The following is a 26,656-nucleotide window of genomic DNA, read 5'->3' on the forward strand; positions in this document are numbered from 1 at the left end:
GTCTCAAAAATGGTTTTTTTACAGTTGGTTTGTTTAAATCAGGAGCCAAACAAATCTACACATTATATTTGGTTATTATGTCAAGTTTCTTGTAATCAAAAGCAGTCTCCCCAGCCTCCCTTCTTTTCTCATGACATTGACTTGTTCCAGAAACCAGCTTTTTATTGTGTTTTATATTGTATTTTATTGTGCCTCATATCAGGAGGCAAATAATGTTTGGTTGGTCCGTTTTTGGTGTTGAATGGGTTCAGTTTTAGTTTTAAATTTTAAAGTTTCCCAACAAGCTTTCATTTTAGTGGTACTATCCACTGGTGCTTGTTGCCTGAATTATTTCATTAGAGGATGCAGAATGGTGATTTTTTTCCTGATTGTATCATTCTTTCCATATTGACTAGTTGATAATCTTCTATAAAGAACTCGCTCTCATCAGTTAGTTATTCTAAATTATAATTCATATTGAAAAGACAGGATAAATGTTTAATTCTTTCCTTTTACTTGCCAGTTTTCAGGAAATGATCACTAGTTACTTCCAGTGGTATACAATGAGTAGTTGATTTTTTGGCTTTCTCTCAAAAAGATCATTATGAATTCATGGGTTTTTATATATTGAGCATACCACTCAATTATCAAAATTAAGCGGAGGATCCACAGGGTCAGCTCTATGCTTTAGAAAGTTAACTGGTAGAGATTAGAGGCAGAGAAACTGATCACTTGAAAGATTGCCTATTAATCAAAATTACAAATGCACCTAAATTTAGAGGAATTTATGCTACTCATATAGTTCCACATGTTCGAAGTTACTTAGATACAAGGTTATTTATAGCAGCATTTTTTATAATTGCAAAAGACTAGAAACCACCTAAATATCCATTAATATTAGTAGGGGGACTAATTAAATTATACTACATTCATTTAAGTAGATGCTAAGCAGTCATAACAAAGAATGAGGAAAGTTTTTATGTATAGAAATGGAATACTCTCCAAGGTACACTCAGTTAAAAGAACCAAGGTGCAGGACAGTGTGTGTAGCTGCTGTTTGAATTAAAATAGGGAAAGATATATATGTATTTCCATGTGTGTATAAATACTAAAATATCTTGGACTTGTGACAAGAAACATTACATAATTGCCTGTGAGGATGTGGTCTGGGAGGCTAGAGACAGGTGGAAGGGAGTCTTCACTTGATACCCTAAGTATCTTGAATTTTGAGCCATGTGAATGTCTTATTCCAAAAATAAATACATTTATTAATATAAAAAGGAGATTTTATAGTAGTTCAAGTCAAAGGTAGCCCAATCTGAGGTAACAGGAATGGAGAGGAGACAGATTGATTCATTATAGAAGTAAATGTTTGCAGCTTAGAGCTGGCCATCAGACAAGCACTGAAGATATGTTGTATTAGGGGAACTGCAGCCTCAATTGCTCCGAATTTTCTGCTTTCGAAAAGAAGTTGGTCCTAAGCCACAATGCAGCCTTAGCTTGCCCTTAGACCACTAAGAGGGGTGGTGTGGGAGCTCCTTTACTCCCACTTTTAAGTCTTAGCTAGCTTCTCCCACGCTTTTCTTAAATGTTTTGTGTAACCAAGAGAATTTAATAGGTGAGACTATTTGGGAAGAGAAAGATTGGTTTACCCCACCCCTTCCTGTCTGTATTTATATATCTGAACTCTCCTGCTCAGTATGTGAAGACCTGTGAAATTTATACAAGAAAGGACAAAAGTTTGTTACATTCTTTCTTCACTCGCAGGCCATCTCCCAGGGAGGGAGTGGGGCAAGGCCTGTGTGACCAAGGCCAGGGTCCAAGGCCGAGGCTCACTCGAGTGCAGCGTCCCCACGCCAGGTTTTTCTGCTCCTGTACTTTCCCTTTCCTGCCCTTTTTCCAAGCCCCCTTTCACTGTGTTTCTGTCTCCGGTCCATCTTTGACTTCTCAAGTGGCCGGATCTGTGGGGCTGCCCCGCGGCGGAGACGGGAGTCATTCTCTGGCGACCTGCGGTAAGGATTCCTTTGTCTCCCAGTCTCTGTCTTCGGCTCGAACCGCGCCGGGCCTGCGGGTACACTCTCACATCCAGCCTGGCCCTGCCCGCCAGAGACCCAGTAGTCTTAAAGGAAGCCAGCATTCTGCGCTCGGAAGCGACAGCCAGGCCCGGGCGCCCGCACACTCGAGGCTCCCGTAGAGGCCGCGGGGAAACCCGCGGGGGCGCGACGACCCTCACCGCGCAGGCGTCAATCTTCCCTTCTTGACACTGCAATTCCCATCAGGCCATGCAGCGTTCCCGGTGTCGATGAAGCCCCGGAGCTTCGCCCGCTCCGAAAGGGCTCGGGGACTCTCGCCGCACTGCATTATGGAATACATAGTCTAATAGAAAACGTCTTTGGGCACAAATTCTAGACCAAGCTCACGTGTTTACCTTATGCGCTGGGCGGGGGGTGGACGGGTGCGTCCATGAAGAGCAGCTACCAGATTTCGTCATAAAACCGCGACCAGACAGGCGGCGCCATCTTCGAACTTGGACTTCCGGAAGGACTTTGGTGAGGGTGAGTGTACCGCAGCGGGTTGTGCGGGGGCCCCACAATTACTCCTCCCGCTTCTTTTTCGGTAGCACTATGATATTTGGGACCAACTCCCAGCTCCGCTATTCTTTCTCTGCACAGCATCGCGACTTCCAGCCCCTGCGCTCCTACAGAAACCATCATGCTCCCCCACCTCCTTCCCCACGGTGGCAACCGTGCATCCCCCATCTCTACTAACCACGGGTCTTGCCTTCTTTCCCCACGCAGTGTACGTAACACAGTATCCTGTATCCCGGCCCCAGCGCTGCTTACATTGCGTCCCTCCGACTTTGCGAACCTACAGTAGTCCTCAGCTTTGGAAACTCAGGGCTCTTCTTCCGGCACAGGCTAGTGGTAAAAGCTGCCCCCACGCCAGGACTGAGGAAGGGCAGGCGATCACCCCTAGAGTGGTAGCGGGTCAATCTCCTCATTCTGCTGTGTCCCAGCCTTTTCCTCGATGAGGCTCTTCTAACCTCGAGGGTTGTGCCCCGCGCGCTGCAACCCCATTGGCGCAGCCAAGGGCCAGTTATGTTTCCCTGTTTAGTCCTTTTATCCCACGGCGGTCTGCTGGGGAAGACAGAGGTGTCGACTCCAACCTTACCTTTGGTAACTCACTTTGTTAGAGCGGTGTAGGGTATGGCCAAGACTTCGGCTTAGCGGCATATTGTTATATAAGCTTGTCATTCCTGTGCCATCGTCGTTTTTTTGCTATCCCTTATCAACTGTACTATTATTTTCTTAATAGTTTTCTTTAAATTGATATTTATTTATTTTTTGAGAAAGAATAGCCCTGAGCTAACTGCTGCCAATCATCCTCTTTTTGCTGAGGAAGGTGGCCCTGAGCTGAAATCCGTGCCCATCTTCCTCTGCCTTATACGTGGGATGTCTACCACAGCATGGCTTGCCAAGTGGTGCCATGTTCGCACTGGGGATCCAGGCCGGCGAACCCCAGGCCACCGAAGCAGAACGTGGGCACTTAACCGCTGTGCCACCGGGCCAGCCCCCTGATTTATTTTTAAAGTTTCAATGCTTTAGTCTCGTTCTGAGCAACATAGATAAAACCATGGGTTTTATGGGCCATTTATAGTTTTTTTATACAAGGTAAAATAAAAACACAATTAGATGAAATTGTTCATTTTTGTACTACTAAAATCATCTTGCATACCACCAGTTGTACCATAGGAACACTTTGGGAAACAGTGTATTAGACCAAACTATGTTTAAAGTAATTCCATACTTGAGGAACAGTGTTATCTAATTACTTTCCTTGGCTGGGGAGGTCAGGCTGGCAGCCTGGAGCAGCGTGGAACCAGACCAGTTGAGGTGCAAATGTAAAATTTTATAAACTCTAGTACAAACTTACTAAGCCTCCCTTCTTTTACTTGTGTCCAAAATCTGCATTGTGAAATCATAAACGGAAATTAGCCACCATACCCTGCTACTGTCTTCTAGAGAAGTGAATTATTAAAGAGATTTTTGTACCTTGACAAGTTAGTCATTCAATCAACAAAGGTTAATCATTGCACTTACCATCTACCAGGTTCTGGATACAAAAGTGAATCAGATAGACAAGATTCCTAGCTTATAAAACGTTCAGGGAAGATAGATATGAAATAAGAAAATCACTTATCGTAAGGAAAATTCCAGATGGACTAAAGAGCTACGTGTAATATCCAAAACTGGAAAAAATATTAGAAGAAAATAAAATTGGATATATTTATATTAGTGGGGTAGGAAGTGCCTTTTTAAGACATAAAACAGAAGCCATAAAGGAGAAGATTGAGAAATTTAACATAAAATTTAATTTCAGTTTAGCAAGAAACATTATAAAGTTTTTTTTTTTTTTTAAGATTTTATTATTTCCTTTTTCTCCCCAAAGCCCCCTGGTACATAGTTGTATATTCTTCGTTGTGGGTTCTTCTAGTTGTGGTATGTGGGACGCTGCCTCAGCGTGGTCTGATGAGCAGTGCCATGTCCGCGCCCAGGATTCGAACCAACGAAACACTGGGCCGCCTGCAGCAGAGAACTCGGCCACGGGGCCAGCCCCATAAATAAAGTTTTTTAAACAGTAGATACAGAGAGACAATATTTGCAGCATAATAACAAACTTTACAGATCAGTAAGGAAAAGATTGATTTGTCTTACAGAAATTTGGGCAAATTATATCGATAGGCAATTCATAAAAGACATAGATGTCCAACAGATAAAAAGAAGTTGCTGACCTCAATTATGAGGACAATGCAAATAAATACAATAGGGAAGAATTCTTTCTCTCATCAGATTGGCAAAAGTTAAAGTTAGATAATCAATTCATACTGATATACAGTTAGTGGGAGTATAGATTGATTTTCATTTTGGTAGCTGTTTGGCATTATCTGTTAAGTTTTGAGATGTGTATACTCTTTAACCCAATACAGTGATTGCACTTCAGATGATTATTCCAGGAAAATAATTTCTCATTAAGGAAGAGATCGGTACTAAAATTTCATTGCAATATTGTTTGTAATATATTGTAATCCAGTTGTCCATTAAATGAGGAATATCCAAATAAACTGTAATTCTATAGGACACCAGATAGTATCTAAGAAGAATGAGATATATGTACATGCACTGATATGGAATATCTTTAGGATATATATGGAAATTCTTTTTAACTGATATCTGTTTGACTGGCTTCCTGTGTTAACTGACATCCCCCATTTTCTCTGTAAATGTACCGACTGATGCCCGTGGCACTGAATGCTCCAGGGCTGTAGGCTTTTCTCCTGTAGGCTTGGTCACTCTTCTCCCACTAGTTGAGTTGAATTCTTGCCGAGTCATTGTATTGGTTCCCAATATTTTTTTATGTCAGTTGATTTGTTATTATATTTATATAATTGTGACATATATGTAAATTTTAAAGAAATTTGAGTGTGAAAGAGTTATTATGTTTTTTAAGACTAAGTTGAAATGTGGCGGGTACACAGGTGTTTTATAGTTATTCTTTATATTCTACACATATTTACAAGTATTTTGTATCAACTAAAAATTTTATTAAAACAATTCTAAAAAAGAAAGAAAGCAAAAAGTCAAATGCTTTGGAAAGACAAAAGAGATGAGTTTGTGGACAAGCTGCCAAATAGGTGCGAGTGAGACAACTGTAAAAGACCGAGGAAAATTTGTGAAACTCTGGAAGGTTACTGCACTTGAATTGCTCCTCAAGAAAAGAGAATGTTTCACTAAAGCAGTGGTGAGTAGTGTCAGTGCTGCTGAGCAGTCAAGTTAAACGAGACTGAGAGAAGTGTCCCTTGGATTAATTGACACAGCAATTATTGATGACTTTAGTTTCAGTGATGGTTTGGGGGCAGTATCCTAGTTAGGATAAAGAAGGGTGATTGATTAACATCAAGGGCAGACAACTCTTTAAAAGTTTGACTGTGAGAGGGAGGAAGAATATGTGTTGAAGGATAGTTGTATATGTGTTAAGATGAGAATTATACATGTATTTCAATGCAGTTTGGAAGGAGCTAATAGAGAGGAAAAGGATAAACAACTCCAGTTTCCGTAGGAGGTGGGAGAATGGGGCTAGAACACAAGTGGAAGGTTTGGCCTTAGAAAGTGGATGAGGGGTTCAGATGCAGGGAGTGTTAGGCTACTTGACAAGAAATTGGAGTAATCCCATCTAATGGCTTTGGTTTTTGTTTTGGAAATCTGAGGCAACGTCATCTACTGAGAACCAGGGGATCAGATATTGGAGAGGAGAGGATGTGGGAGCTGAATAAAGAGAAAGTGTGATTGCTAGTGCTTGGCAGCTTAGATACATACGTGGAGAAGATGGATGGTTGGTTCATCTAGGGCTTAAATTTTGCCAGGCCTGTGGAACAAAAAGGAAGTTCATAATATCAACAAGAGTTTGATTAAAAGAAAGGAATCTAAACTAGATAGTTGTGGCCCACACAGGGAGAAATTGGAGAAATCAATGGCTAGTGGCTTGGTATGGTTGAAGAATAGACACAGTGATGTAGTTGATCAGTCTAGCTATAATGATGGGAGGTTGTGATCAGATAGTAGGATGTCTTAGTGATTTGGGAGGTTAAAAGGTTTTGTGTGATGACAAGGTCCAGGATGTGACAGTGGAGTGAGTAGCAGTGGTTTAGCTGAATGTTAGGAGCTTCCCAAGGAACAAGGTTTTTATAAGATGGAGAGGGCTATTAGTCTAAAAGTGGCATTGGAGAGGAATTGGGAAGATACTGATCCTGCTTTCTGCCCTGGGGTAAGTGGCATGTGAGGGCATGAGCAAGCTCCACTTGAGATTCTGGAAAGCTAGAAATTTCATTCCTGGATTTTTTTTCACCCAAGATTCTCAATATGATTTAGCTTTTGCCAATCAAATGTGTTCTTGAAGAACTCAAATTTGGACCTGAGTTTAGGGAGGAGAGAGGCAGACCAGGAGGCAGTGCATTTTGCTGATACAGGTTGTGGCAGTGATATGGTTCTGGATCTGGGACCCAGAGAAGTGTCTTCCCCATTTAGTCAGGTGACTTTCTGATTATTGCAGAGGCAGCTTGTTTACACAGCCAACAGCTATGGCAGGTGGCTTCCCACCTTTTTGGACCAGCAGCTGTAAAACAACTTCCCAATTTGACAAGCACTTGTTCCTTAAGTGTTTTTGGCCCCACCCCTCCCAATGATCCTCTATGCAGCTGGTTCTCAAACTTGAGTGTGCATCAGAATCACTTAAAGGGATTGTTATAACATAAAGTGCTGACCCCGTCCCAGAATTTCTCATTCAGTAGGCCTGGAGTAGGAATGGAAATTTGCATTTTAACGAATGGATCCAGGATCACACTTTGAGAACCACTGATGTGAGCCATTTAATACCCTTTAATAAATCCCTTTTAGCTTCAACTGGCTAGCGAGGATTCTGTTCTATGTAACTGAACCTTGACAAATGTTTTATTCACATCTTCTCTGTCCTTACATATTTGATCGGTCAATAATTAAAAGAAGTAGTTCTTGTATTTCCTGAAGGTTTTCTTTTATGTATTTTGATGCTATGTTATTTGATGTCTAAATGTCCATGACATTTCTGTCTTTTATATGATTTGAACTTTTATCCATTGTAAAGTGCTCCTTTTTTGTCCCATTTAATATTTTTTCCCTGAATTCAGCTTTGCTATTGCTATTACTATCAAAACTCCTCTCTTCTTTTGCTTACCTTTGTTCTGTATATTTTAATTCACCTTTTTACTTTCAGCTTGTAGAGTTCTTTTGTTTGAGACATCTCTTAAAAAGCATGTAGTTGTTTGGCTTTTTAAGTCAATCCAAATCTTTATTCTTTCAATGATTGAATTTATCTGATACATTTTTGTTGTTAAAATACATGTTTTATCTTGCTTCTGTGATCTTTGTTGGTTTTTTTTTCTTTTGTGTGTGTTTCCTTTATTTTCAGTTTTTCATTGTGTGGTCTTTTAAAAAGTTGCTTCTGGTTCTTATGGCCTACTGTGTATTTTGGCAGCAGCATAGTATACTGTTTTTAGGTCTATTAAACATCTAAATGGTATTAATAAACCTATATTTTTTAATTTATCAACCTTAGAAGCAAAATTAGTATACTTCTTCTTTTGTCTTAGTCTACTACAATCAGAACATTGGTATTTTTACATTGTGCAGCCTTTAAAATTTTTAAGTTAGAGGGGCTGGCCCCTGTGGCCGAGTGGTTAACTTCGCGCACCCCGCTTGGGCGGCCCAGGGTTTCACTGGTTCAGATCATGGGCGCGGACGTGGCACCGCTCGTCAGGCCATGCTGAGGTGGCATCCCACATACCACAACTAGAAGAACCTACAACTAAAATATATACAACTATGTACTCGGGAGCTTTGGGGAGAAAAAGGAAAAATAAAATCTTTAAAAAAAATTTTAAGTTAGAGTCTGTTTTATAGCTGTAGTTACCATGGTTATTTAAACTCGATTGATGTGTCACTGGATTAAATGCTTAGCTGCCGATCTTTTCATAACACAACTTCTCTTAGAAAGTTCTTTGTATTGATTTGTCTTTCATTGGCTAAATTAGAGCTTCAAGTGGATGTTTTTTAAGTAAGGGTGCTTAAGATTTATAATTCCTAGAAACTTGCATATTGAGAATGCCATCCTGTTGCCTTTACATGAATGACATCCCAGTTAAGTAAAGAATTCTCTTGATTCTCCTAGTGTTTCTTTATCTTCTGGCATCAAATGTTTCTGAGAATTCTGAGGCTGATCTGATTTTTTTTCCCCTTCATAGGAGAAATTTAGTATCTTCAGATATTTCTTGGTCTTGATGATTCTTTAGTTTCCCTTTTACACCATAAGCCCTTTTGATCTATAGACTGAGATCTTCCTTTGTTTCAGGAAAGTATTCTTTTATTTTTTACTTTATTTATTTATTATTTTTTTTTAAGATTTTTTTTTTTTTAACTGAGGACACTATTCCATCACCACTACTCAGCTTCTTTTTTTTTTTGTTTTTGTTTTAAAGATGGGCACCTGGGCTAACAACTGTTGCCAATCTTTTGTTTGTTTGTTTGTTTTTCTGCCTTATCTCCCCAAACCCCCCTGGTACATAGTTGTATATCTTAGTTGCAGGTCCTTCTAGTTGTTGTGGGATGTGGACGCTGCCTCAACAGGGCCTGACAAGCGGTGCCGTGTCCGCACCCAGGATCCGAACCAGTAAAACCCTAGGCCGCCGAAGCAGAGCGCGCGAACTTAACCACTCGGCCACAGAGCCGGCTCTTAAAGATTTTATCTTTCCTTTTTCTACCCAAAGACCCCGGTACATAGTTGTGTATCTTTTTTAGTTGTGGGTCCTTCTAGTTGTGGCATGTGGGATGCCGCCTCAGCACAGCTTGATGAGCCGTGCCATGTCTGTGCCCAGGATCCGAACAGGCAAAACCCTGGGCCGCTGAAGCGGAGCACGCGAACTTAACCATTCGGCCACGGGACGGCCCCTATTTTTAATTTTTTTTATTTCAGGAAATTTCCTTCTGTTTTTGAACATTTTTTTTCTATTCCCATTTTTCTTCTCTTTTCTTTAGGAACATCAATTATTCATATGTTGGCTCCCCACTTTCTCTTTTCATCCATACTGTCTTCTCACCAATGACCTTTATTTCTTTGCAGTCATTGTGGTTTTTCTCAAACCTATCCTTCATATCACTGATTCTCTTTTCAGCAGTGTAGTTTCAACATTCTGTTTCTCCTCTGGTTTTCATTTCTATGATTTTTTTTTTTTTTTACCGAGGAAGATTAGCCCTGAGCTAACATCAGCCAATCCTCCTCTTTTTTTCTGAGGAAGAGTGGCACTGAGCTAACGTCCATGCCCATCTTCGTCTACTTTATATGTGGGACGCCTACCATAGCATGGCTTGCCATGTGGTGCCATGTCCACACACACCCAGGATCTGAACCGGGAACCCTGGGCTGCCAAACCGGAACGTGCACACTTAACCACTGCACCACCGGGCCGGCCCCAATCTGGCTTCTGGTTTTTTTGTTTTTGTTTTTGTTTTTTTTGTGTGTGTGAGGAAGATTAGCCCTGAGCTAACTACTGCCAATCCTCCTCAGTGATTTAATTCTTTTACTCAGTTTCTTTCCTTCCGAATGCCAGCTCACTTTGTACCTTGCCATTGTTTTATTTCTTCTTTGATCTCTTGTTTCTTGGATTCCTTGGTTTTTTTGAAAGTATACAGCTCTTGTTGGATATTTTCTTCTGATTTCTGGAGTCTTTCTTTGAAAGGGTGCTTTTCGTCTTTTTTCGTTTGTGTCCTTTTTATTCTTTCTGTGATATCTTTATGTGGTCTCATTTGGATCCTTTTTGCTTATTACTAATTTTGAATGAAGTGGTTCTGTCAGGGGTTGCTGTTTACCAAAGAACTATGTAGGTGGATTCTTATTGACTCTGTTTACCTTGGTATTGTTACGTTGCATCTTTAGCACATGGTGTTATATTGTATCCTTAGCACCAGAGTTAGAGGGTTGGCTATTGTTGTAGTTTATAATCTGGTTAGACTTTAGCTTCTTCAAGAGAGACAGTTGGGAACTTTAATTTGTATGATATTTCTTATGATATTTGTATTAGCACACTTTTCCACTGAGACTGATGAATTCTTTATCCTTGAGACATATACAGACCTATGGAGGGTCCCTTCCTTGGATTTGAGCTATTTCTCCCCCTTGTCACACAGACAAGCAGCTTATTCTGGCCAAAAACTGGGCGCTTGTGGAGTTCTGTGTTGCTCAGGTTCTGTGTTTGATAATCAATGTTTTATTTATCTCTGTCGGTTTACTTTGGTCCATGGTTGTATAGCTGATTTCCTGGGTTTGAAGAAAATGAAGATTCATGACCAGTTTTTTAGTCCATTCTTCAATGTGGAAAAGGTCTTAATGTGGTAGGATGTTCCTTAATTGTCTCAGAGCCTACCATCTCTCCCATCCAGGTAAGAGAGTGATGGCAGGGCACTAGAGAACTCTTACTTATTCTTAAATAAATCTGTTGTTTGACTAATATTCACAAGGATGGAAGTTAGCTCAAGGCAATCTCCTTCAACTTGATCTAATTTTATAGTATCCGGCAGCTATTCTTTATAGTCTCTTTTAGGAAGTTGTGACTGTAGATTCGTAACAGTGGTTTCTCTCTCTCTTTTTTTATTTGAGGGGGAGAGGTGATTCATTTCATTGGGTTTCAGGGAGAGGAGTTAAATAATTGTTCATTCACTGCAATATCCTTACAAGAAACCTATGAGCTTTAAATTAAATAATGTAAATAAAGCACTTAGTACCGTGCTTGGCACATAGAAGCATTTAATAAATGGTAGCTTTATTATTATTTGTTTGTTTATTGTCAGCTCCATTAGCATGTAAGTTCCACAAGGACAGGGACCTTGTCTGTCTTGCTTATTGTCATATTACCAGTTCCTGAAATAGTATCTGACATATAGAAGATACTTAGTAATTATTGTTGAATGAATGAATCATCAGGGAGCTTGGGTTTCAGGTTGGGGTAGGGGTGTGAGGGGAGAAAAGATAAGAAAGTAGAAAAGTCTGAGCCAGTGCAAATTACTTTTACCTTCTATTCATTTTATGTCTCTATATGCAGGGGCAGCCAATTTAGGAGATTGCTGATGGATGCCTGCGGGGTCGGCTGTGCTGCCCTTGGGGAGGCCGGCCCCGTGGGGAACATGACTGTGGTAGACTCTCCCAGACAAGAGGTGCTAAACCAGTTTGACATCAAGGCCTCTTCAGAAACAACCAGTGCAGAGGCTTCCATAGAGATGTCGTTACCTACCCCTTTACCTGGATTTGAGGATTCTCTTAATGAGAAGAGGCTCCCTCCAAAACAGGAAAGCCTTTCCAGACTGGAACAGCAAGGTATGTACCTTGACCTTTCATCTTTTTATCTCCCCATGCTTACCTTAAAATGAAAGAGAGCAGGTTGAGCTCACAGGATCTTACAAACCTGGGTATGGTATAATCTATTCCAAAGAGGTTTGAGCTCTGGTACCGTCTCACAGACCCATATTCTTCTCTACAGATCTTCCTTCAGAGATGTCAAAGGTCTCAAAGCCTAGGGCCTCAAAGCCTGGCCGGAAGAGAGGTGGTAGGACACGGAAAGGCCCAAAAAGGCCCCAACAACCTAATCCTCCATCAGCCCCTCTGGTTCCTGGTCTCTTAGATCAATCCAACCCTCTATCCACCCCCATGCCTAAGAAACGAGGTCGAAAGTCCAAGGCAGAGCTGCTACTGCTGAAGTTGTCAAAAGGCCTAGATCAGCCAGAATCTCCACCTCCAAAGAGGCCCCCTGAGGACTTTGAGACCCCTCCTGGGGAACGACCCCGCCGAAGGGCTGCCCAAGTGTAAGGATTGCGGGGCACAGCTTGGTGGAGGGAGGTTGGGGTGAAGGGATCAGGGTGGGGCACATATTGATGAGATGAGAAGACTATGTGAGGTGTCAGGTAAGCAGGGGTGGTGTCTGGGTTCTGGGGACTTGAGCAATCTAGCTCTTACCACAGCAACTTTAATCTGTTGCTAAATTTGTCTATCTAGGAGGTTTCTTTCCATGTCTTGTATCCTGTCACATTTTTCACTTTCCTCCAGATCTTCATTGCAATTTTACTGCCCAGTAGATGTATCAGTATAAATGCGCCCTTCCCTTCTTTCTCTTTGTCTTCCTCAATGATCTTTGACTGTGGTAGAGTGAAAAGTGCTTTGGACTTGGAGTCGGAAGACCTGGGTTCAGATTCCACATATGTGATCTGAAACATCTTGGCCAAGTCACTTAACTTTCCTGGATTTCTGTTTCTTCATCTGTCAAAGGGGAAAGAGAAATTAATAGCTGCTTTACAGGGTCACTGGGAGGATCCAGTGAGATAAGAATCAGCCAAGTGTCTGGAAAAGTGGGCTCTCAGTTAAGTGTTTGTGAGTATGGCTCTGACTCCACCCTATCCCACAGGGCACTTCTATATCTCCAGGAACTGGCTGAAGAGCTCTCAACAGCCCTGCCTGCTCCAGTGTCCTGTCCTGAGAGCCCCAAGGTGAGCAGCCCTACCAAACCGAAGAAAAGCCGCCAGCAGGGAGCCTGTCAAGGTGGAGAAGAAGAGGATGATACTGCACAGGACGAAGACTTTGTTCTCCAGGTTGAGGCTGAAGATGGAGAAGAAAGTGAGGCCCCAAGTGAGAGCTCTTCCGAGCCCGAGCCTGCAGTGCCTCGAAGCATCCCACGAGGACCTACTTCAGGGGTAACCTGAATGGACAAGAAAGTGAATGGGGAAATAGTTGGTAGGATTATTAGGGGATCAGCAGGGTGTCCAGAAGGAAAGCTTTGGCCTAGTAACTATGTTGGCCAAAATAGGTAAAAGAAGAAAGGGACAACCTCAAAAACAATTGAGATTGTGGGGCTGAGGGTGTAAGTAAATAAGATTATTCATTCCTATATTGAGCATCTACTCTGTGCTAGGAAACACAAATGTGAATAAGACAGAGTCCTGCCTCACAAGGTTCACAGTGTGATAAGTGCTATACCGGGAGTGAACAAAAGGCTTTACGTATACAGAGTAAGGGTGACTAACTGCTTAGGCTTCACAGAGAAATGATAGTTGAGCTAGGTCTTGAAAGGAATAGAAGTGTGCCAGAGAGGATGGTTTTCCCAGAAATTGATTATGCTGCAGCATATGGCCTGGAGTAAAGAGATGGGGGAGATTAAACTAGAGAGGATGAAAAAACTAAGATTGGTAGGAGCCAATAAAGGTTGTGTGTGTTTAATTGTCGTAAAATAGACATTTACATAAAATTTACTGTTTTAAGATATACAACTCTGTGTCACACAGTGCGTTCACGGTGTTGTGCAACCATCACCACTATCCATTTCCAAAACTTTTTCATCATCCCAAACAGAAACTCTATACAACAAAGATTTTTAAGTAGAAAAATAACATCAGTTAGGAAAATAGGTCAATTTGCAGTTGACAATTAGAAGACTACTTTAATTACGCAGGTAGTGAGGGCCTGAATCAAGCAGTGAACAAAAAGAAGGTCGGGGGCAGATTGAAGAGATTACAAGGGAATTAACAGGAGTTGGGAGTTGAAGGAAGGGACCAAGTGGGAGTTTCCAGCTTAGATGGTGCTCTCATACACTGAACTTGGGAATACAGGAAGAATGGGGGACGCAGGAGGGGTGAAGGTGGGCGGGGGAGGTGATGAGTTCACTTTCTGACATGTTGAGGTACAGGTGCTGGTGGGCCATGGGCCATCCCTTTGGAGACATTTGATTGGCAGTCATGTACAAATATGAGACCAGTGCCTTATTTGTCTCAAGTGCACACTTAAGGGAACACCAAAACCTTCAGTAATCAAGATAAATATTTTGATGCAACATTTTAAAAATCAAAATTAATGCAACAAATCTATGATGAACAAAATATCAAAATTTTAAACAGATAGGAACTGTATTACTGATTTTTCCTTTTGCTTCAGGCTCTGATATGGCTCAGCACCACGCAGTAGGGATCTAGAATTTGTAGAAAAGTTGAAACTGGGTAAAGTTTACATTTACTAAGATGTAAACTTGAGAACAACCAGAAGGACCTACAACTAGAATATACATCTATGTACTGGGGGACTTTGGGGAGAAGAAGAAGAAGAAAGATGAAACTTGATAATCAGGCATAAAAATGGTAGTTAAAGCCATGGGACATGGGATGAGATTACCAGGAGTAGGTGTATAGAGTGTTGAGAATAAGACAGGACTCTGGGAAATACTATCATTGACCAAACCTATCAGGAGGGAGAGCGTGCAAGGGAATATTAGAGAGGTAGGAAAGAGGAGAGACTACCAGGAGGGCAGGAGTTTCAAGAAGCAAATCGGAATCCTCTGAATCAATGCCATGGAGACACTGAGGAAGATGAACAGAAAATAGATAACAGGTTTTGTAGTTTTGATGGAGGAGTAGGAGCAGAAGGTAGAGAAGTCATTGTAGTGTTTGAAACATAAATCTTAAGGTGGTGATTGGGCAGAGGTTAGAGGGGAAGTAGTGCCAGGAAAAATAAAAGCTGGGAAAGCTGTCTCCTGGGGACTTTCTCTAGCCTATAAAATTCTCTCCCTTACCTCTTCAATTTGATCCTCAGAAGCAGAAGCCACACTGCCGGGGAGTGGCTCCTAATGGCTTACCAAATCACATCATGGCTCCTGTTTGGAAGTGCCTCCATCTCACCAAGGACCAGTGAGACTTGGGGACTGGGGGCTGGGGGGATGAAAGGGTGTGGTGGAATGCAAAGGACGATCTAGAAGTGGGGCTGTGGGAAAGATGGAAGGCTTTCACAGGGCAGAACACTGAAGACATTTATGACTAAAAGGCACTGATCCAAAGGCAAGAGCCCTAGGGTGTACTGTCCAATATGGTAGCCATTAGCTGCATGTGGCCTTTTAAATTAATTTAAAAATTAAATAAAATTAAAAGTCCAGTTTTTCAGTTGCACTAGCCACATTTCAAGTGCCCAGTAGCTACTTGGAGCTAGCAGCTAGTATATTGGACAGCACAGATAATAGACCACTTCCATCATCACAGAAAGTTCTGTTGGGCAGCACTGCTCTAGAATTTTTCTCCTCCTTCATTAATGCTTCTTCTGTTCCTCCAGCCGAGAACAGAAACATTCATACTGGGAGTTTGCAGAATGGATTCCTTTAGCCTGGAAGTGGCACTTGTTATCTGAACTGTAAGTTGAAGAGACATTTCTAGAGCCTAGGAGGGGTAACACCACAGGAGACAGAAGGGTGACAGAGAACTCTAGATTTATAATGGGAATCTTGGGATGGGTGATACTCTTCCAAATTCAGGCCGTTCCCTTTGTCTTCCCCTAGTGAGGCAGCTCCCTACCTGCCGCAGGAGGAGAAGTCTCCGCTGTTTTCTGTACAACGTGAAGGACTTCCTGAAGATGGCACACTCTACCGAATAAACAGGTGAAGATTGCATCTCTTTTTCTGATTGGAGGAGACAGAAATAGGAAAAATGAATGTTGAAAGGGATGATAGATTGGCCCTGTTCTTCCCTGATCCTGGTCCAGTTGGTCCCAAGGGTAGGAGTCCTGGCTACATCTGGTCAACCCTATCTAGTCTGCAGTGCTCATCACTGACTGCAAGAAGCTAGGGAAATTGAGGGTCAAACCAGATTACAAGGTCACATCTACTCAGATAGACCTGGCCAGGCTGGTCCTAAAGAGAACACTAGTAAACCAGAATGCGCAGCACATCATCTTTGAAGGTGAACTAGAGCTAGACAGACTTGGGGAAGGAAAGGAGGAAAATACAAATGGTGGCTAGGACTATTCTCACCTCTAGACTGTTCTTGATATTCTGGCCCTTGCTTGATATTCCTGCCAGTTCATACTGGCTCGAGGTGGAGCTCCCATTCTGTCCTCATTACCTTTTTTTTTTCTTTTTTGAGGAAGATTAGCCCTGAGCTAACATTGGCTGCCCATCCTCCTCCTTTTGCAGAGGAAGACTGGCCCTGAGCTAACATCTGTGCCTATCTTCCTCTACTTTATACATGGGACTCCTGCCACAGCATGGCTTGCCAAGTGGTGCCATGTCCCCATCCGGACTCTGAACTGTTGAAGCCCGTGCTGCCGAAGTGGAACGTGTGCACTTAACCACTATGCCACTGGGCCAGCCCACCTTTTTTTTTTTTTTTTATTTTTTTAGAGCAATTTTAAGTTCACAGCAAAATTGAGAGGAAGGTATAGAGATTTCCCATGTATGCCTGTCCGCACACATACACAACCTACCCTGTGATCAACATCTCCTACCAGAGTGGTACATTTGTTACAGTTGATGACCTACAATGACCCATCATCACTGAAAGTCCGTAGGTTACCTTAGGGTTTACTCTTGGTCTTGTGCATTCTATGTGTTTGGACAAATGTATAATGACATGTACCCATCATTATGGTATCATACAGAGTATTTTCACTGCCCTAAAGATCTGCCTATTCATCCCTTCCCCCTACTCCAGTCCCTGGCTATCACTGATCTTTTTACTAGCTCCAAAGTTTGCCTTTTCCAGAATGTCATTTGGTTGGAATCATACAGTATGTAGCCTTTTCAGGTGGGCTTCTTTCACTTAGTAATATGTATTTAAGGTTCCTCCGTGTCTTTTCATGGCTTGATAGCTCATTTCTTTTTAGTGCCAAATAATATTCCATTGTCTGGATGTATCACAGTTTATTTATCCATTCACCTAATTAACTCTTCTTTATTCACTTTTCTCTAGATTTAGCTCTATCACAGCACACCCAGAGCGCTGGGATGTGTCCTTCTTCACGGGGGGACCACTCTGGGCTCTGGACTGGTGCCCTGTGCCAGAGGGGGCAGCAGCCTCTCAGTATGTGGCCCTTTTCTCCAGCCCTGACATGAATGAGACACACCCACTGAGCCAGCTTCATTCGGGTCCTGGGCTGCTCCAGCTCTGGGGCCTTGGGACCTTGCAGCAAGAAAGCTGGTGAGGTGGGGCTGGGACACTACCGTGGGAGGGTGGTTGAGGAGGAGAGAAGGATGGAGCTGGGCAGAGCAGGTGGGGAGAGCTTGGACTGGGTTGAGATGAGGGGATGCAGGCTCTGGCAGCCCTTGGCCCCTCCTTCTTAACCATTCTCCCCACATGCTTTCTCTCCTCAGTCCTGGCAACAGGGCCCACTTTGTCTATGGGATTGCGTGTGACCATGGCTGCATCTGGGACCTCAAATTCTGCCCCAGTGGAGCATGGGAGCTTCCAGGCACCCCTCGGAAGGTACCTCCCAGTTGATTGTGGAATGGCCCTAGAACTCAGAGCCAGGACAGAAAAGCCCTGGGCGTTCTCAGAGTTGGAGGAAGGGAGGTGGGAGACTGGTGGATGGAGTTTTTCCATCAACTATGTATCATATTTTCTGGGACCAGAACCTCAAAAGTTTTCTGAGAGGTGCCTGAAGGCAGCAAGCCTCAGCACACGTCTGGTCTCACCCTCTAGGCTCCTCTCCTGCCTCGGTTGGGTCTCTTGGCTCTTGCCTGCTCAGATGGGAAGGTGCTGCTGTTCAGTCTTCCCCATCCTGAGGCCCTGCTGGCTCAGCAGCCACTAGGTGAGTAGCACAGCAAGGGGAATGAGGCCACTGTAGCTGTGGCCAGAGCTTAGCAGGGCCTGTGCCTCTCCCCTGAAACCCATCTAGGCCTAATCTCTCTTACTCAGTCACACCACCCATTCTGACTTTACAGATTTTGTTCTTGACTTCTCTCTTTAGCAGCCTGCAAGTGCTACTGTCTTTCACAGTCTTTTTTTTTTTTAATTTTTAATTTAATTTTATTGTTACTTTTTTTTATTTTGAGGAAGATTAGCCCTGGGCTAACATCTGTCAATCCTCTTCTTTTTGCTGAGGAAGACTGGCCCTGAACTAATATCCGTGCCCATCTTCTTCTACTTTATATGTGGGACGCCTGCCACAGCATGGCTTACCAAGCGGTGCCATGTCCACACCCGGGATCCAAACTGGCGAACCCCAGGCCGCCAAAGCAGATCATGTGAACCTAACTGCTGTGCCACTGAGCTGGTTCCACTTTTTTTTGAGGAAGATTAGCCCTGAGCTAACATCGGCTGCCAATCCTCCTGTTTTTGCTTAGGAAGACTGGCCCTGAGCTAACATCCATGCTCATCTTCCTCTACTTTATATGTGGGACACCTACCACAGCATGGCTTGCCAAGCGGTGCCATGTCCACACCCAGGATCCGAATCGGCGAACCCCAGGCTGCCGAAGCGGAACGTGCAAACTTAACTGCTGCGCCACTGGGCCGGCCCCTCTTTCACAGTCTTATAACTGCACTCTTTCAACACATTACCTTTCATCTCCCCCTCTTCTTTGTTCTCTTTCTGTGCTCTCAGGACTTCTCCCTCCTGCTGCCACAGTTAATTGGCTGTGTAAAGAGCTGTTAAAGGCTGAGGCTGGCAGATGGGACTCGTCTCCCCTGCCATAGTCTTCGTGTCCCCCCTTGTCCTTTCCTGCCCTCACCACCACACGTACACATGAATACACTCTTTGTTGTAAAGAGAGGGAGAGAATATAGAGCTGAAGATAAGCAACAAGAAGAAGGGGTCAGGGAAAGGCAGCTCCTATTTGGTGAATTTGTTTTTCAATAGTTCTGAGTAAAGAAGAGGGCACCCAGGTTTGAACCCTGAGAAATCCTATGTTTGGTGGTCTGGTGGAGGAGTGGATTGAGGAGGGCGTGAGAGGTGAGGAAGTGAAGACAGAATGTATAAATTCTTTCAAGTAGTTTGGCTGTGAAGGAAAACAAATAAATGAAGGTGGTGGCTGGAGGTGAATAAGGGGTAAAGGAAGCGTTTTGTTGGTTTGTTTGACTTGGATAGGAGACAATAGTGCACGTTTTTGTGTGAATGTGAACATAACCCAGTAGGGAGAGAGAAAGTGGATAATGCAGGAGAAAGGAAGGATATCAAATGAGCAGAGTTCTAGAAAAGGTGAGAGAGGACTAGAAGAGAGCAGAGTGGAGGAACTAGCCATTCTGCTAGGAGGAAGGGTGCTATCAGGTGTGACAGGGAAAGAAGAAGATGAGCAGATACAGATGGGTTCATGTTCTGATGGTGGAAAGATAAGAGCTCAAGGGAAGGTCATGATTGAAAGTGCTGATCTAAGAGCAAGGCCTGATTAGGACCTCAGTGCTCTGGATCCAAAGCGTCGGTGACTGCTCTTCTTCCCTCACAGATGCAGTGAAGCCCGCCATCTATAAGGTGAGTGAGGAACTCGCTCCGTTAGCCGAGGCTCCGTCTTCCAGAGCCTCCCCTTACTGATTTCACAGTGAGTCTCCTACCTCTGAAAAATCTCCCCAGTCTCTGGATTGAACACTGATTTGTGCCTTTGTTCCAAACAGTGGGTATCCCTAACCCTAGTCCTGTCTCTTCTGTCCTTGCAGGCACAATGTGTGGCAACCCTTCAGGTGGGGTCTGTGCAAGCTTCGGACCCCTCCGAGTGTGGTCAGTGCCTTAGCCTGGCCTGGATGCCCACCCGGCCCCACCACCACCTGGCTGCTGGATACTATAATGGTAAAAAACAAAACAAAACGTAAGGAGCTATTGCTCTTTAAACTTTTATATATGCTTGGTTTTTGGTGGTTATTTCCTTTTGGTTCAGTTTTGGGCATTATATAGTTAATAAATATTCAAGCAATATAAAAAAATACAAAGAAGAAAAAAGTCACTAGAATTTTTCTACTCAGAAAAAATAATTGAGTTGATGAACATCATTTCATGGAGTTCTGTATGCATATATAAAGATAAAAAGATTCAATGGAGAGAAAGAGTTTTATAAAAAGGAGATTTTACGCTATAAGTTATTTTAAATTGAAAAGTATTAAATTTAATTATACTTTAATTTTAAAGAAGAAGACAAGTGAAACTGAAAGATTAGCTAAGCTCCCAGTAAATGTTCCTTTACCACAGAGACATTGGTTCCTTAAAGACACTTTTAAGATTAAAAAGGAAAAAAAAAGATTATAAATAACGTTAAGTAGCTTGAGTTATTAGGTTGTTGTTGTTAAGTGACAATTTCATTTTTAGACATTGTCGGTAGACTTTCTGCAAGGGAGGTAAGGAGATTAGTGCTCTTAACACTTCTTCCTATCATCCCTCTCTCCGTCTTCTAATTGTGTTTCTTTTGGTGGTATTATTCTTACATTGTCAAAGTGCGTGATACTCGATGCTGTTTTGTCTTAATTGCCAGCGTTATTTAATCTTAATTCTATATTAAAATGATTTCGTGTCTCCACCAGTCCTTTCATCTCAGTCTCCTCCTCCATTGCTGAATTATTTATATTGCTTAGCTATAATTCATTGTCAGTAAATTTTTTTAAGAAAGGTTCATACATTTCCTGAGTTTATGTATAAAAGAGGTTTTAGCTACAAATATTTTCTGCAGTTATTATTTATGAAATTCTTACTGTTCTTTAATTCATGTTGTTGTTATTTATTTATTTTTTTTACCAAAGTTATCCTTTTGATTACCTCCTCCTCTGCCAGCCTGGTCAGAGGTCAGCTTGTTTTGGGTCAGCCGAGTTCATTTCTGTTTGTCCATTTGCTTTCTGTTCCTCTACATTTTGTTGCTTTTGCTCCTTGCCTGTTCTCTTTGTCTTAGAACAGAGTTGGCAAACATTTCCATAAAGGTCCAGATAGTGAATATTTTATGCTTTGTGGGTTGTTGGGCCATTGTTGGAACTACTCAACTCTTCCATTGTTAAGTGAAAGCAGCCATAGACATTAGGTAAACGAAGGGTGTGGCTGTGTTCCAATCAGACTTGATTTACCAAAACAGGTGACAGGCTGTATTTGGCCCATGAGCTGTAGTTTGTCAATCGTTGTCCTAGAAGGTTTATGCTTTTTAAAAATCTCTTTACTTCTATTTAGTAGAGAGGAAAGGCTACTGGGTGCATTCAGCCTATCTTTCAACTACAGGTCCCAGACTAAGCTATTACTTTTTTTTTTTTTGAGGAAGATTAGCCCAGAACTAACATCTGCCGCCAATCCTCCTCTTTTTTGCCAAGGGAGACTGGCCCGGAGCTAACATCCGTGCCCATCTTCCTCTACTTTGTATGTGGAATGCCTGCCACAGCATGGCTTGACAAGCAGTACATGGGCCTGCACCTGGAATCCGAACCAGCGAACCCCGGGCCGCCAAAGCACAACGTTTGAACTTAAGTGCTGCACCACTTGGCCAGTCCCCTAAGCTATTACTTTTTGTTGATGAGAATTGGAGCTAAAATATCAGGTTGAGTCTTTAAACCCTGGAGGGAATGTTAGGTAGCTAATGATGATTCCTATATCCTTTCATAAGGGATCCTATCTGAGGGTAGAAGACAAAGGTCCTAGGAGCCCAGAGAAAGAAATTAGAGCAAGGAAGAGAGAACCTGCCTTTAATACCTACACATTCTGCCCCTACCTCAGGCATGGTGGTTTTCTGGAACCTTCCCACTAACTCACCCCTGCAGCGGATACGGCTCTCTGATGGTTCCTTGAAGCTCTACCCCTTCCAGTGTTTCCTAGCCCATGACCAGGCTGTGCGTACCCTTCAGTGGTGCAAAGCTAACAGGTATAGAATAAGAGACTTGGGGATGTGGGAGGTAAAGACTGGGACAGGCTGACTCTTCCAGATTGGTTCAGCTTTGATCTTCTCTCTCTTCTCCCACCTTTCCATAGTCATTTCCTAGTCTCTGCGGGAAGTGACCGGAAAATCAAATTCTGGGACCTTCGACGACCTTATGAACCAATAAACTCTATCAAGCGCTTCTTGAGTACAGAGCTCGCCTGGCTTCTCCCCTATAATGGTGTCACTGTGGCTCAGGACAACTGCTATGCCTCGTACGGCAGGATGGAAATAAGAGGAGCTCTGGGAACAGGCCCTAAGGGTTGGGGTGCAAAGTGTGCTGGATTGTTATGGGGAGAGAAGGGTTGAAAGTTGTTTGACTGAGATAGTTTGAATTTTGCAATCGGGGAGAAGAAATGAATCTAATCTTAGAAAAAGGAAGGTTTTATTTTCTCTTTCGCCTACAGTTTTGGACTCTGTGGAATTCATTATATTGATGCTGGTTACCTTGGTTTCAAGGCCTACTTCACTGCTCCTCGAAAAGGCACCGTCTGGGTAAGCCCTTCTCTTCAAAATCTTCATTACACAGGAAAACAATTCCTTTGCTCACCTAGTGGTGGTCAGGAAGAGGCAGTAGTTTTGGATAGAAGGAGAAGATAGGTGTGTGGTAACCATCATCAGGGACATGGGTTCTGGTAAACTCATTTTTGTTTATGTGTGTGTCTTTCCCCACTCAGACCGTGCAGTTGTTACCAGTTCACAGAACTGAATGACTATAAGTGAGTGAGTGAATGAATGAATGAAAGAAATCTGTCTCTTCCTATTAGAGTCTTTCAGGATCCGACTGGCTTGGGACAATAGCCGCAGGAGATATATCCGGAGAGCTCATTGCAGCTATATTGCCTGATATGGCACTGAACCCAATAAATGTCAAGCGACCTGTAGAGCGAAGATTCGTATGTATATGAATATTTATTAGCAGCACCATCTGTTGGGTCCTAATCCCCATGGCCTCCCGAATTAGTATTACAGATCAGTAGTAGAGTACAAACTACTAGTATTAGGTCTCCCAGCCCTGCTATTGTCCCTGAAAGTCTTAGTATAGAATTGTACATAATCTTCCCTACCCTAGTGCTTCTGAACATATGTTTAAACATAGTACTTTCTTCCATCTATAAGTCTCCTGCCCAAAACCAATTTTCTCTCTCTGTCTCTTTTTTTTTTGGTGAGGAAGATTGGCCCTGAGCTAACATCTGTTGCCAATCTTCCTCTATTTTGTATGTAGGAGGCCACCACAGCATGGCTTGATGAGCTGTGTGTAGGTCCACACCCGGGGTCCGAACCACTGTGAACCACAGGCCGCCAAAGGAGAGTGCACAAACTTAACCACTACACCACCCAGCCAACCCCTCAATTTTGTCTCTTATACTTTTATTCCATCTTCAGTATTATAGAACCTAATCTCATGGTCTTCTTTCTAGCCTATATATAAAGCAGATCTGATGCCATATCAGGACAGTCCTGAAGGTCAAGACCACTCTTGTGCTTCATCTGGGACCCCTAACCCTCCCAAGGCTCGAACTTATGCTGAAACTGTCAACCATCACTACTTGCTCTTTCAAGACACAGATTTGGTAAATTGAGGCCAGGAGAATGGGTGTGGCATTAGAAAAAGTAGAAGACTTTAGTCCTTTTATACTAGGGAATCCTAAGGAGTTCCAGCGCAAAGCTGCCAGACTAAGAAGCTGCTCACTTTCTTTCTCCTATTACACCCTCCCTCCCCAGAGTTCATTCCATGGTCTGCTCCATAGAGAACCAATGCTGCGCATGCAGGAGGGAGAGGGGCATTCAAAGCTCTACCTGGACAGGCTGCAGCTAGAGGCTATTCACAAGGTGAGAACCTTGTCTCTTCTCTACCCTTCATTCTCGTTTTCTCCCAACTCTGGGCCTGTGATCAGTGAAATGGGAGATGAAAAGGTCACAGAGACAGCTGAGAAGGGAAAACAACTCTAGCAACCTCACCCTCCAGAGCATGATAGACGTACTTCATTCATTGTCTACTCATTCCTACCTTTCTTATTCCATTGTGGTCCTGTCTTTTCAGATCGTGGTTCATTTTTTTGTTCTTACAGCTAGGACTCACCCTAAAGTACCAACTGTGAGCACCTCTTTTGTTTTCTGTTCTCTTCACAGGTACGTTTCAGCCCAAACCTGGACTCCTATGGATGGCTGGTATCTGGGGGGCAGTCAGGGCTGGTTCGGATCCATTTTGTCCGTGGACTCACCTCCCCACTGGGCCACCGTATGCAGCTTGAAAGCCGAGCCCACTTCAGTGCTATGTTCCAACCATCCTCCCCTACTAAAGGGCCTGACTTCCCTCTAACCAGCCACCGCCTTCTGCCCAGTCCCTAGTCATGGTCCGCACAGGACCCTTGGAATGAAGTCTGCCGAGAACAAATGGCCCCCATGCACAGAGCCATAGGAACTGGGGCCTTCCTGGACAGTGATGCTGCCAGGCCTGGACTTTTAGACCTGCCTCCCGAGGACTCCTTAGAGCCCTCTTCTTCCACAGACTTCTGTCATCACAGCCCCCTGCGGGCAGGGGGGTTCTCCCTCCACAAACTCTCAAGGCTCCTCAGCCTAAAACTATGGCTCATGAGAAACACTCAGGCCTGACCTAGGCTTGGGAGTCAAATTGCTCATATTGAGCATATTGTGAAGTGGGTAAAGCTAAGTAAAGGTACTGGGTGTTTTTGAGACCACATGTGAGTGGGTGTTTGGAGAACTGGAAAGGGTATCTGCATGAAGGTGCCTGTTTGTCTGTATTCCAGGATCCAATGTTACTGCCTTCCATAATTTCCTGTTTAGAGTAACCAACACACAGGCCCATGAGGGGGTGATGGTAATTTATTGAACTGAAGCTGCTTGTAGTACTTCTTTAGCTGAGGAACACCAGAAACACCCTACCAATAGAACAATGGCTCAGATCTTACTTGCTCCTGCTTATGAAATATTCCTGATGACTGGTCGTCTGACCCTATGTGAACAAGTCCAGACAGTCATGTTTTAAAAAAAAAATCTTCCTTTATATCAAGTCAGAGAGTATATCTCTATAAATTTTACCATGGGTGTTAGGAAATCTAGTCATTCTTCCCTGTGACTGCCCTTTTAAGTATTTAACAATAGCTATCATGTGTTTCCCAAGTCTTTTCTTCTCTAGATTAAATATCTTTAGTTACTTTAACCATTCTTTTACACGTCATGATTTTTGATCTTTCATGATATTGTCACATTGTTGGCTTATTAAACATGCTTAGCTACTTTATTTCAGCTTTCTCTATAGGAGGTGTTTAGAACCCAAGTACAGTAATGTATTGTTATATCTCATCTTGTTAGAGTCCTCTTGTGGGATGCTGCAGACTCATAGTGATTGCAGTACTGCCTCCTATGCAAAGACAGACCCCAGCAATGAGAAATAGGCAAACCATAGTCTTGGAATATATAGGAGTACTATTTGAGGCTTGAGGGGAAGTAGTCAGATGACCTCAGGAAACAGAGAAAAATATGCAGCCAGCTCCCATTGAAGGCCGTGGAGATTAGTTTAGTGCCCTCCTGGAATTAGACCCTGTGGCACTTTAGACTGATTGGCCCAATATCTGGGAGCAGATTTCTGCTTCTTCAGTGTAGAGAATTTATCATACGTCAGAAAATCTTCTCTAAGAAGAAAGGAATCAAGTGGTTCAGTTCCCTTCCTGTACAGAAGAGGAAACAGACCTGGAGGAAACACAGACCATTAGCAGCAGAGGGACCTCAACTCATGCCACTGCAAAGGACCATCCTATTGTGATCCAGCTCATATTATGCCAGTATTGTTTTTTAAGCTCACCGATAAGGAAGTGCCTTCCTTTGCAGAGAAGCTTTGCTTATTCTACCCAGCAGCCCCTTGACACTACACCATGAAATCCCACTCTCAGTGGTAGGAAAGATGGAACCTGGAGACCCACGCTATTGAGGCCATAGGTTGATGCTGCTAGCCCTGCTCCTGCTTCTGAGTCTCTGCCCTCATCCCCACCTCCAAAAGAAAATCAGGAAGATGCTTTCAGCTCTTGCTCTCTTTTACTACCGTAAACCTTTTTCTCCCCAGGCCACTCCCCTTCCAACCCTCCCTCCTAGCATATCCACTTTATGCTACCCATGAGTTCCTGCACTTTTCTACCTTTGTGCCTTTGCTCACATTTTTCCCTCCAAGAGTGTCCTTTCTCCGCCGTCTCCACCAAAGACCTATTCATCCTTTAAGGTCCCAGCTCAAATCCCACCTTCACCAAGGAGCTTCCCAGATTTCTCCAGTGAAAATTACTCTCCCTCCCATGTATTCACAAGAGGGAAGGAAGGAAAAGAGGATAATCAAGTGTCTATTAAGCACTTGATCTATTTCAGGTACTTTGCTTATGTTACTTAATCATATGAGGTAGGTATTGTCCCCTTTTA

General features: G+C 43.1%; 1 protein-coding gene across 6 annotated transcripts; it reads left to right on the forward strand.

The window, feature by feature from the left end:
* The first annotated feature begins 1,816 nt into the window (after positions 1–1,816).
* On the forward strand, positions 1,817–25,493 carry GTF3C2 (general transcription factor IIIC subunit 2). Of its 6 annotated transcripts, none has more exons than XM_070512385.1 (20): positions 2,416–2,534; positions 10,874–11,003; positions 11,663–11,934; positions 12,098–12,419; positions 13,016–13,301; positions 15,187–15,281; positions 15,697–15,774; positions 15,920–16,018; positions 17,460–17,555; positions 17,729–17,840; positions 18,057–18,165; positions 19,799–19,824; positions 20,007–20,136; positions 22,030–22,174; positions 22,282–22,443; positions 22,636–22,723; positions 22,996–23,124; positions 23,650–23,802; positions 23,954–24,061; positions 24,362–25,493. In XM_070512385.1, the coding sequence occupies exons 3-20, from the start codon at positions 11,688–11,690 to the stop codon at positions 24,578–24,580; spliced, it is 2,604 nt and encodes an 867-aa protein (XP_070368486.1). In that variant the 5' UTR covers positions 2,416–2,534; positions 10,874–11,003; positions 11,663–11,687; the 3' UTR covers positions 24,581–25,493. The 6 variants fall into 6 exon arrangements, with proteins under 6 accessions (XP_070368488.1, XP_014705855.1, XP_070368485.1 ...); XM_044772129.2 differs by having other exon boundaries at positions 2,418–2,534; positions 17,328–17,555; XM_070512387.1 differs by lacking the exons at positions 2,416–2,534; positions 10,874–11,003 and adding an exon at positions 1,817–1,991 and having other exon boundaries at positions 17,328–17,555.
* Positions 25,494–26,656: the final 1,163 nt, after the last annotated feature.

The sequence above is a fragment of the Equus asinus genome, chromosome 6, assembly GCF_041296235.1.
Source record: "Equus asinus isolate D_3611 breed Donkey chromosome 6, EquAss-T2T_v2, whole genome shotgun sequence".
NCBI classification, from domain to species: Eukaryota; Metazoa; Chordata; class Mammalia; order Perissodactyla; family Equidae; genus Equus; species Equus asinus.